The sequence below is a fragment of the Amborella trichopoda genome, chromosome 2 (genome assembly GCF_054954075.1).
Source record: "Amborella trichopoda isolate Santa Cruz 75 chromosome 2, AtrichopodaSantaCruz75HAP2 v2.0, whole genome shotgun sequence".
In the NCBI taxonomy this organism is placed as follows: domain Eukaryota; kingdom Viridiplantae; phylum Streptophyta; class Magnoliopsida; order Amborellales; family Amborellaceae; genus Amborella; species Amborella trichopoda.
In genome coordinates, this window is record NC_142337.1 from 67,983,536 (window position 1) to 67,995,663 (window position 12,128).

General features: G+C 37.5%; 1 protein-coding gene across 7 annotated transcripts; it reads right to left on the reverse strand.

The window, feature by feature from the left end:
- Positions 1-873: 873 nt before the first annotated feature.
- On the reverse strand, positions 874-9,534 carry LOC18430106 (uncharacterized). 7 transcript variants are annotated; one of them, XM_020664750.2, is made up of 4 exons: positions 6,505-9,527; positions 5,730-5,832; positions 1,622-1,866; positions 874-1,253 (listed from the first exon to the last, which is right to left on the reverse strand). In XM_020664750.2, the coding sequence occupies exon 1, from the start codon at positions 9,018-9,020 to the stop codon at positions 6,786-6,788; it is 2,235 nt and encodes a 744-aa protein (XP_020520409.1). In that variant the 5' UTR covers positions 9,021-9,527; the 3' UTR covers positions 874-1,253; positions 1,622-1,866; positions 5,730-5,832; positions 6,505-6,785. The 7 variants fall into 7 exon arrangements, with proteins under 7 accessions (XP_020520409.1, XP_020520405.1, XP_088715862.1 ...); XM_020664746.2 differs by adding an exon at positions 4,692-4,877 and having other exon boundaries at positions 874-1,866; XM_088859736.1 differs by having other exon boundaries at positions 1,622-1,831; positions 6,505-9,167.
- Positions 9,535-12,128: the final 2,594 nt, after the last annotated feature.

The window sequence follows — 12,128 nt, forward strand, 5'->3', positions numbered from 1 at the left end:
TAGGTGTAGTGTGACCGCAATGGGTTGGGCCAACCAAATTTGGTCCTAGCCCAGCCCTAGTCCCTTGACCCGGGCCTGGTCCAGCCAGAACAGCGTGGAAGAGGCCCTGGCCCTTGTCCAGGCCCAATAGACCCAAATAAAAACAGAAAAGATAAGGGAAAAATGGGGCTAGCCTAGGTCCCTGTCCAAGCCTGACCCTCACGCCACATTTTGTAGCCCGGCCCTAAATTTTGCTACGAGGCCACCCAACCCATTGCTAACTGTAAGGAACAATTTTCCTTACAAGAATACACATTCGACAGACACTTTAACATTTCCAGGTTTGTAAGCTTTAAGATCATGCATGATGCAATTCACATGAGAATAGTATGCCATATGGCCATTGAACTCATTAGAAGATAGAAAAAAAGAGAGTTAGAGCATGTAATGACATTATAGACTTTTCTATCACTTGAAATAGAGAGAGATTGTTTTCCAACAAAATAAAAGGAGAGAGAGAGAGAAGGGGGGTGGGGGTAGAACCAATTTTCTAACAAAATGGTTCTTTAGTCTGCATGATCTTGCATGCCTCACCTTGAATGTGGCTCTAGTTTCAAACTTAAATCTATGACATAAAATTCATGAGCCAAAAGTAATGGGAGTGCACTTCCAATGCAACCATTACTTATTGTACACAACGGTCACAAACACCCCAATTCATCTGATATAAAATTGTACAAGTGGAGCGTTGTTTCTCCACACAAAGCCTGAGACTTGAACTGGCAGCAATTGGTACACCCTGAGCTCCCCAATTTTACATACTATAGCTAAAAGTGGTTGTGACATTTTTGTGCCAAAGATAGATAGTCTTATGTACCTAAAGTTTCACAAGGATTGGATCATAATCACATATTGCTAGAAGTGAGATAAGAACAATGTCACATACATCCACAAATTGTATTTGTCAAGCTACAATTAATGCATTACATTATTACTAACTAGCTCCCAGCCTTCCGACCAAAGATGTCTCTAGGGATACATAGTGAGCTCGCCCTTTACAAAGAGATAGGGCACAGAGCTATTCAAGAAATACAAAGGCTGTAGGGTCTTAAACAGTTTCTCAGGTTAATATGACTGTGATAAGAAACATGTGTCCTCTCATTAACTTCCGGTCTGACAGCCTCCCTCTGGCCTTGGACATGCAGCAAGCAGGAGTCATGAAGGCATATTACTTTTGAAGAGGAGTTCGCCCGCAATTCCATATTCACAATTACCTGAATTGTCATCAACAAGATTTCAGAGGAGTTGCTTCTGGGCCTGTTGCAGCACGAGCTCTTGCACCAGGTGTCAAACACAAGGACAACGATGGCATGTTACACAATGCTGACACAAACTGATGCCTGCCTCTGGGACGTGCACGTGCTTTGCTCCAAACAGATATTTTATTTTATGAAAAGAATAGAACACATTTCCAGTACTACTATTTTTTGCTTATTATTCCATTTCTAGTTAACCTGAAATACCTGGTGGGATTTTCGGCTCATGAAACCCCAGGTTCAACAGAGAGCAGCAACAACAATGCACGGGAAACAAAGTAAATAGAGCAGTAGCAAACAGATTATACTTAAGATACTAAGCTTACTCAACCAGAGTTACCGAAGTGAACTGTGTAACAGCTGGAAGATACAAAATGGCTTTTCGTGGATTTGGTGGCAAAGGATGATGAACTGGACCCTCACTATATGTGAATCGCTTTGGTATAGCAACTCCAGCCTCACCACAAGCACTTTCACTCGACTCCACCTACCTTTTCAAACAGCCACTTGGTTCCCACTCCATACATTGAAGCATTCTGAACAAGTCCACATTAAGCTCTGTAAATTTTAGCTGAGAAAGAACAAATGGTTCGAAGCTACATTAGATGACATACTGCACTCTGTTTTTTTTTTTTTTTTAAAGCAAAATAAGAATTATATTGATCAATCAAAGGGGTATGCATCAAGTTGCACTAAATGAAGACAATCAAAGATGTATATAGATTTGTGGCCAATATTGACAGTATTACTGAGTTACACGTGCACTGCACATCGTGGAATATAATTAGAAAGACACAAAACTTCACTGTGACAGCAGCTGCCATGAATTGCATTGCTCAGTCTTAGAGCTCTTTTTTGCCTCTAAAGAAGAAGGGTGACCATGATCTGCTCATGCAGTTGGCCTACTACTGGAAATCTGGCATGCAAACCATAGATAGGGAGTGGACTAAAGTGTCACATGAATAGGGATTGCATCCATTGGGGTAGGCTAGAAGGCCATACAAAACAGCAGTTAGATCTACAACAACAAAATAATAGAACCATAAGCATTTCCTTCATGTTCTTCCCTCAACATCTGGGCCGCATTTGATAACGGCGTAAACTTGGGAAAGTTGGAGACTTTCCTCTGCACTGTGGTTCCCCAGTTTGAGAGCAGCAAAACTGGGGAAAGTCGGAACTCTTATGTTTCCCAAGTTACTGTTCTCTTAAGTAATGTTGCCGCGCATGGGGACTCCTGCAATGCGACTTTCAGGGAAAATAGACACTACACTAGCCCGATAAAACCCAATGGAGCCCTGAGCCTCTCTCATTCTTCCATGGTCACTCGCCCTTCTACCTCTCACCGAAGCTCAACCATTGAGCAGCAATACATTGCAGTGTGCTGAAGTTAGGTGCTCTGTTGCCCTCATCTTCCCCATTGGTGCCCTGAAACTAGGCGCTCAGAGGAATATATTGTGTTCCTCAAACCCCCATATCTACAAGAGATTTTAGTTTTGACTTGCGTTCTATTTTTTTTTATTAAGCTCAAACAAGATTAACCCTAAATCTACAAAGAGCATTTATATTTGTTTTTTGTTTTTCCCCTGGTTATGCTCAAAGAAGGAAAACCCTGTATTTAGATAGTTTATTTATTTATTATTTAGGTTTTATTAAGCTCAAGGAAAAAGAAACCCCAAATATACAAAGAGTTCTCTTTTTTTTAGGTTTCTTTTTCTTCCTGTTAATGTCAAAGAACAAATTTTTTTCTTGCTGGTTTTTTGTTGCGCAAAACCTGGTTTGTTGCTGGATTTTCTTTTTCTTGCTCATTATACGGTTTATAACTTTTCTCTTGCTGGCTATATAAGTTTATTTATTTTCATGCTGGATTTTTGCTGTGAATCGTGAATGGTTCCCTGGTTCATTGCTGGGTTTTTCATTTTTTTCTTGCTGGTTATATGGTGTTTTTTTTTTCTCTTGCTGGCTATACGAGTTTATTTTATCTTTCTTGTTGGCTATTAGAGATTTATTTATATGATATTTCAAGAACTAGAAATCTTTCATATGGATTTTCAGTGAATTTAAGTAGCCAAATTAACATTTATTTTGATCAAATTCAGTGTTTTTTGCTGTTGCATTTTGCACTAGCAAAATCAGTCTAAAATGTGATAAAACAGTCGAAATTTTGTGATTATTTCTGCTGCAAATTATTCCTAATATAAGTATCTATGTTTATTAAAGTTATTGGATTAATTCTAATTCATTTTAACATCAAATTATATGGAAACCTAGATTGAATCTGCTGCTGGTTTTGTAGAAAAAGAACCAACAGCAATTTTCTGAATCTTTGGTAGTGAAGACTGGTAGTTTTCTATTTTATTTAGGTTTTATTTTTTGGAAAAGTATACAATGAGACCATTTATCTTTGGTACAAGGTGGTCACAATTAATCTTGACCGTTGGATGTGAATGTGGGTGGCTAGATTTCTGGCATTGATCGAACTCAAAGTTCAAACGAAAGTTTCTTGAACTTTGTGACACATCCAAGCCATCAGATTTCACATCGAATGGTTATAAGTAATGGTGACCTCCTTGAATCAAAGGTAAATGGTCTCATTGTATACAATCCCTTTAATAAAAATTTCTCATTACATGGTTATTTTTTTATTCTGTTTCTGGTGTTTCTGTGTCTTTTGTCAAGTTATTTGTTCCATGTTTTCTCTTTCTTTCTGATTTGTTGCCATTGCATTGACCATTTCCCCTACTTTCTCTGTTGCATCTCCTTTGTAGTCTTGGATTTCAATTTTCTTGTAATCTCACTCCTCATGTTGAGATACTTACAATCAGAAAGTGGAAGATCATTCATATTCTTTATGGATTCCAGTTGTTATCGTCTTTCTTGAAACTAATGGGTCTCTTGGCCTGTTTGTTTTATCTTTCTCTGTTTTTGTTTGTTGCTTTGCATACGACATCGGTAGTGGGTATAATCGAATATTGTATTAATAGTGAAAATTCTGTTTAGTATTCTTAAACAAAAAGGAGTGTCAACTTATGATTACCCTACTTTTCAATTACAATAGTGAGATCAGTTGCAGAACCCCAATTTATCTCTTCCAATTATGCTAGAAATGATATATACTTGTGAGGGTGTAGGGGTAGCTAATAAAGAGCTCAGGTTCATTTTACCCGGTGGTCAATTGCATTATTGCGATAATTAGCGAACCTAAATTGCTAGTAACTTGGTAAATTAGCAAGAAAATCTTATTGAAAATATGTATTCCACACATCAGTTCAATGAAATACATAATGAATGGTTAAGACAGGTAGTTTCCAGCTTTCCCAATTCCAAACAGGTGAAAATAACAGCACCACAATTTATCAAACAGGCTTCCCAGCTTTCAAGCTACCAATTTTTACCTACCTCCCAGAATCCAGGAAAGTCAGCCGTACGGATTTTCCCAAGGAAACTGCAGTGAAAGTTATCAAAGACCAACTTAATCTGTTTAGCTTGAAAGGAAGCGAACAAGAATACTGGGACACTAAAATATTTTATGGCCTCTCCCCTACATGGATTCCGTCAAGTGTCTATCTTCCAGGATGTGCAAGCCTGTCATCATGACTATAAATGTCAGGCCTCATTGCTCAAAATGACAGTCAGGGTGCCAAGTTGATAAGTAGCCATCAAAGGAGGGGAGAATTCTCTCAAAATACAGATGAACGTGGTTGTGCTAGGGAATGGGTTATTAAGCAGAATCAACAGAGTGGAATATAAAATTGAATTAATTACATGATTGCTAGAACGCATTCTCCCTCCATCACTGTCCAACAGATTGATAGAAAGGTGATTAACCTTATAACAATATTCTAACCTTGCATTATATCCTTGTGTGTGTGTGTGTGTGTATTACGAGAGAATATACAATCCAAAGGGGCGTCAACCTAATTTAAGCACAATACTTAAGGACTTCATGATGTTATACTATTAAATAAAATTGCTTCAGGGTCTGGCACTCAAAAACTATTCAAGAATTCATCAATCATAAAAATATAAATTTTTTAATACAGTCCAACTTCGGTTTAATGAATAATGCAAGGGTTAACATAAAAATTGAGTTCAATTGAACGAGTCCAGATGTTTCTGTTAAAGCAGTCTGATGTCCAATATAGAGCTAAACTGCTTTTATAGTAGCAGGTGAAGAGTGAGGCCTAACTTCTGATAAAACCACAACATAGCTAGTAGGGGCCAAACTGCTCCACTAACATAGAAGGCTGATACACAATTTAGATTCCCAACACAAGAGGGTACACAGTCTAAGTGTGAAGAAGCAAATAATCATGCATGCAACCAGCATAACCAAATTCAGAAAAAAAAGGCAACTATCCAGGATAAGAAAAAACTTCTTCAATTATTCCCAAAAAAGTGAGAGAGAAGAAAGAAACACTATCTTAAAGAACATACCGAAGTTTCAAATAGCCGCATCCTCAATGAGGAATCTTTTAAGATGCTCAAGCACCTCAGAGTAAGAAGCCCAAGAATGGCCATCCGCAGCACCATTAAAACCCTTGAAACAAATCAGAAAAATCCCAATATTTGCCCAGGAAATAAAAAACAAATTCTATCACATCTTTAACTAGAATTGCTTTTAGACCTGTATCCCAAACTTCTACCTGATAACTATGTCATACATAACAACAAGCACAACATGATAAACCAAAACAACAAAAAACTGATGAATCGTCCGAGAAGCATAAAGTTACTGTTAACAAATTTTATGTTGCACCCATCCTGAATTCAGTTAAGGGTAAAACAAAGGCAATCTCATGCCCAAAAACGAAAAGTATTGTTTTATTTAGTGTCTAAGTAAAGGTCAAGAAGATCAAACATATAACATACAGTAATGTGAGACATATTAAGGTCAGGTTCTGCATCTTTATTGGGAAGAGGGAAATTTATCAAAAAAAATCTCATTTTTCACTGTTTAACATTTTACCCCTTTTCTACTGCTCCACCTCAAAATCATGTGTATTTTGAAATTAAACCAAAACATAATGGTAAAATGTTAAATAGTTAATAACTTAGATGTATTTTGATAACTTTCCCTTGGGAACCAAAAAAGGTCAGGTTCCGCATCCAACAATGAATAAGTCTATTGCAGAAGTAAATAAGTCCAGATTCACACAGATTAGTGGGCCTACCAAACAAAAATAATGTTCAACTAAAGGACAGATTTTACCTGAGAGCAACAAACTAATCAACTTTGCCAACAAGATCTTAACAGCCAGCATAGTTCCATCAAGTCACTGCCTACACATGCTGAAAGCTAAACTCCTTTTCATGGTTGCTTGCAATCAGTTCTACCCTAGGATTCTGGCATTGACACTCTGAACAGGTAATTGTCGACAACCCCAGTGACCTAAATATGAAGTTATCTTTTTCCGTTTTTTCCAACGGGCAGGAGCTAATTAGGGATTACATGAAGCTTTAGAAACTCAACATCCATCAAGCATAAGATCATTAATTGTTTCCCAGCCCTTCAACCAATATATTGCTAACCACGTCATCCATGAGAGGATCCTCAGTTGTTTCCATAAAACCATTCAAGTCTTCTTGGGAAGCATTTCCAGTAAGTAAAGAATGAGTGGCCACATCTGGAACGTATCCCTTTTCCACCATCCTATCCAAGAAATCACAAGCTTTATTTTTTAGACCTTCCTTCCATAGTCCACAGATAATCACATTATATAAGGAGGAATTTAGGTATTCTCCTACAGAAACTACTCTTTCCAAAATGTTAACCACCATGTGCATCTTGGCATGGTTCGTCAAATAAGAAAGCATTGTTATAAGTGTTTCATTATCTGGAGAAAACCCATCACTGTTCATCTTATTTAACAAATTAATTGCATTATTAATTTTGTCATCCATGCAAAAGGCCTGTATTAGAAGGCAGTAGATTCTTTCATCTAAAACACATCCCTCCTTCAATATCTGAGAGAAAAGGACCAAAACAGCCTTCGATTTGTTTTCATTGCATAAATTAGAGATAATTGTCGCATATGTTGTTGCATCAGAGGAAATGCCATGGAAAAATGCAGAAGATCGAAGCTTGATGGCCTCACGAACTCTTCCTATCATACAAAATTCACCAATCATATTATTAAACAATGAAACATTGAGAATGCATCCTTTCCTGGTTATATACTCAAACACTTTGACCACCTCCTGAATCTTCTTGGCCCGGCAAAGGCCATCGACAAGTTCACTATAGGCAATATCATCCAAAACCCAATCTTTGTTCATAACCCAATCAAAGATCTCTAAAGCATCTTCGTAATTCTTCACTTTACAGCAACCCAAGATGAGTGAAGAATAAGTGCCACCATCTGGCTGATAAGAAGAAACAATCATTCTATTAAGGACACTCATAGCAGTCGCAGTTTCTCCTTTAGTACAAAGCCCTCTAACCAAAATGTTCCACGAAACACTATCAGCAAAACCACATCCAATCATTCTCTGGAGAAAGAAGATGGCCTCCTGAAACATAGACTTGTTACAAAACCCTTGCAACAGTGCATCATAGGGGGCAAGCCAAGTCACACAATTTTCCTCCAAAGTGACAATAGCCTCCGAGAACTTCTCTTCTCTACAAAACCCATCAACTAAAAACGTATAAATTGCAGAATCTGGGGTAAATCCAGAACCTATCATCTCCTTAAGGAGCCTTACTGCACCATCAATTTTGCAAGTTTCACAGAGACTCCCAATCAGAAGGCTGTATGTAAGCACATTTGGAGAAAGACCCGAACCTTTCATTAGTTCCAGTACTCTAATTGCTTCATCTACCTTATTAACCTTGCAAAGGCTACCTATTATGTTATTGCTAGAACTTAAATTCATGCTACAATTTGCAGTAAGCATTACATCTAAAATTCTCAAGGCATCATCTACACAACTTTTCTCACATAAATAACCAATAAGAATTTCAAAAGTTCGGATATTTGGGTCACAACCCTTTTTGTTCATTCGGCTAAACTGGTCCATCGCATAATCTACCCTCCCAGTTTTGATTAAAATTTCAATGATAAAATTCAAAGTTTCAACATTGGGCACTATTCCAGCTTTTACCATTTCCTTGTAAACAAAACAAACAGAATTCAAATCATTTTCTTCAACCATATATTTCAAAAGAAGATTATGGGGTACTAAAGTAGGTTTACAGTTAACAGAGTGCACGCTTTTGAGAACCCGAAGAGCTTCTTTCAACCTGTGTCTTTTACAAAGGGCCTCAATCACAAAAACAAATTTATCTTCTGTCTCTGGACACGCCCTTTTGATCATTTCATCAAGAAAACCTTCCATTTCCTCAATTTTCCCATTAATACCAAGGTTTAATATCACTTGACAGTAGGTCTCAGAGGTGTGATGGAAGCGCTTTTGAACAGAGGCCCATCTGAATATCTGAACAGCTAAATTTGGATCACTCGTTGAACCCAAAACCCTAATTAATCTGTTGGGCAAGAGCTTATCTCTCAGGAAATCAATGGAGGATTCGAAATCCATGGCAGTTGAGGGATTTATGGACTTTTGAGGGCCTAATTGAACATGGCTTGTGCAAGAAACTGAACAAAAAGAAGAAACTAAGGAAACCCATTTCAAAATGGGTCTTTTGATGAGACATGGTGAGCGTGAAACTGCCATTAAAGTGTCTTGCCAGTGTTTAAAAAGCCGGACTCGGCACCAGACTATCATGGGCTCTCCAGGCGAGTCTGGCTTAAACACTGCGTATTTGTTGAGTTTCAATGTGTATTCTTACTCTCTCTCTACTTTTCCCATCACTTTTCACGATCCAATATTCCTCTTTCAATCTCAGCACTCCAAGGACTCAATTTAACGGCGCCTCACTGCAAAAGATTCACGCCAAAGAACCCAACTTTCTCTCTCATGTCCAGAGATTCCGGCCAAAAAACCCAAATTTTCTCTCCTGTCCACCAGCAACAACAAAGATGCCATCACAAGGATGCCTTTCTCTCTCCTCATAGGAAAATCCAATTTTTATCCCTCTACTCTCCCCTCACAATTAGACGCTATTTTGGCGAAGGGGCTGAGATTTCAAGACAGAAGCTGAGATTTCCCCACCAAGTCTCTGCAATTCGAAGCCATTACAGTGCCATGAAGTGTTTCTCCCTCGAACTTTTGGTGGGGTCGTTAATGGCCCTGCAAAATCACGCATAAGGCAGCTTAAATTGAGCAAAATTACCAAAACAACCCTAACAGCCCTTCGCCTTCTTTCCTTTGTCAACAACAATGTAAACAGATGATTAGGGCTATATTTGGAATAATTACACCGTTTTTTCAAAATGACTATAATACCCCTACGCAGTTTTTTCTCCAATAAAACTGGGGCAAATGCCTTCTCTCCATTTCTTGAAGTCAATTGGAGAAGCAGGTATTTTGTCAAACCCTAAATTTGTTTTCTTTATGGTTATTTCTCCTTAGAAATCCTAACCCTAATTGGCATATGAATCGTACCAAACCCTAGTTCATCCTGCAGTTTGTGATCACAAACCATGTAAATCCTCACCCTAACTTCCATTTGAATCGTACCAAACCCTAGTTCATCCTGCAATTTGTGATCACAAACCATGTTCCATGCTTTGCTTTCATGGTTTTCGTATAGACCTGAATCTGTAATATCAAACCCATATTCTGAAGAAAGTGGGTATTGAGAATTTTGTGCTTAATTTGAGTCTTTGAATCTGGCAACTCAATTTTATTTTTATTTATATTTTTTTTATGAAATGAATATCACAAACTCCAATATAAAGAGTCTCTGTGATTTTATGCAATTCTTTTTTTCAGTTTTTTGCAGTTCTTTTTTTTTACCATAGAGTTGCCATAGAAGAGAGAAGAATCGATGGATCGAAGAACTAGAGGAGGCGGAGGGTTTTTTGAAGGAGCCTATAGACTCCTTATGCGTCGGAATTCGGTTTATGTCACCTTCATTGTTGTTGGTGCTTTCTTCGGAGAAAGGGTGCATTTCAAACTAGAAAGATAATTTGATTTAAATAAAATTTCATTCTTTGTTTCATGTTTATGGGCATTTGGTCCTTTAATAAATGATTCTATGTGATATTTGTGTTCTCTTGTGTTTACATCATGCTGATGGTGATTGGTTTTTGTATATCACAAATAAATATGACCATTTGAATGACAATTTGATCATCTGATTTACTCATTCTTTGTCTTTGACTATATAGCTTTAGCATGAGGAGACTGAAATACCTTTTACCTACCCAAGAACAAGAGTGAACCACCTATGCAATTGTCTTCTTATATTTTGGTCCACTTCAGTTTATCTTTTGAATATTTTCATTATCATTATCAAAAGCGGAAAGGGGAAGTGATGAGTTAGGGCGTGGATTATGTTTTACAAATGTCTAAAGAACTGTCATGGATAAACTTTTTTTTTTATTTGTGTTATTCCCCGTTCTCTTGATCTTTGGGGTGTCTACTGTTTTATTTTCTATGGTTGCTGTTATGTACTGAGATAGGAAAATGTGGTGACAGTTACCTGATGACCTTCATTTGAACTAAGAATTAATTAATTTAGTTCTATTTTTCCCCCATCAATTTTTTTTTTTTGATAGGGAAACTACATTGTGCTGATTGAATTATGGTTGAAAAAGATGTTGACAAAAATGTTGTACAAGTAATATATGAATAAAACTGATTTAACAAAGTCGTCATCATCATCAGAGCCTTTTTTCTCAACTATTTGGAGTCGGCGACACAAATCCTAGTCCACCATTTTGCTCTATCAAGGGTCATACCCTCAATGACACCATAAATCCCCATGTTTAACAAAAAGAAGTGTGTTTTGTAATCCATTTAGGCAAAGATGGACAGGTTGTGCCTAACAGCCTAAGCACCCCTTGTCTTGCTCGAGTGTCTTCGAGGCGGTTCATTCTTTCCAAGAATGTTGAAAATGAGATTGTTAACTTTGAAGTGATCTATAGAACCCCCGTGAATATTTCTTGCAATCACCAAGGGCAGTTTAGGAGGTTTTTAGCCCATTTAGTGGCATTGACTGTACAAACCCTACGCCACTTTGCATAACCATAGGCCAGTTTATAAGTATTGGGCTTCGGCTTCATTGGCATCACAGATTCCACCCCGATTGAATAGCCAATGCATCGCGACGATGATCACCAAATACTCCTATACCAAGCCACAAAAATGTGATGAGCCTAAATGTGGGGTAGGTGGAGATGCTGAATGTTTAAGGAGACTTTCAAATGATTTGTTGTTATACCGGTGACCAAAAAAATCACCGGCTCTGTCTTCTCTCTAAAATTGATTTTCAAAACCCCAAATCCTACTCATTTTAGTCAAAATATCATAATGACCCTATAAAAATAACAAAGACAAAAAAAAACCCAAAAAGATGAAAAAATGACCAAAAATAAAAAAAGGGCGGAGATCTACATATTTTAACATCATTGTACAAGCCAGTTCAGTCATGAACCAGTGGACATAACAGTCCAGGGGTTCGAACCAGGAAGAAGCAAAAAATGGGAGAAGCAAAGAACATTGTTTTTTCATCATTTGGCCTAAGTTATTGTATCACTTAGATATGTTGGGAGTATTTAGTGAATGCTGTCTTTTTCACTTCCTTTCTAGTTTTGTTTGTGGTGAATTCAAATGTCATGGCAAAAGAAACTAATTTATGAAGTCGTTTTTTGCTACAGGCTGTGGACTATGCTGTTCATAAACTTTGGGATTACAACAATGTTGGGGTATGACCTCTAAACTTTCTGTTTAATACTCCTATTGTTTGAGATTATATTGATTTCACAT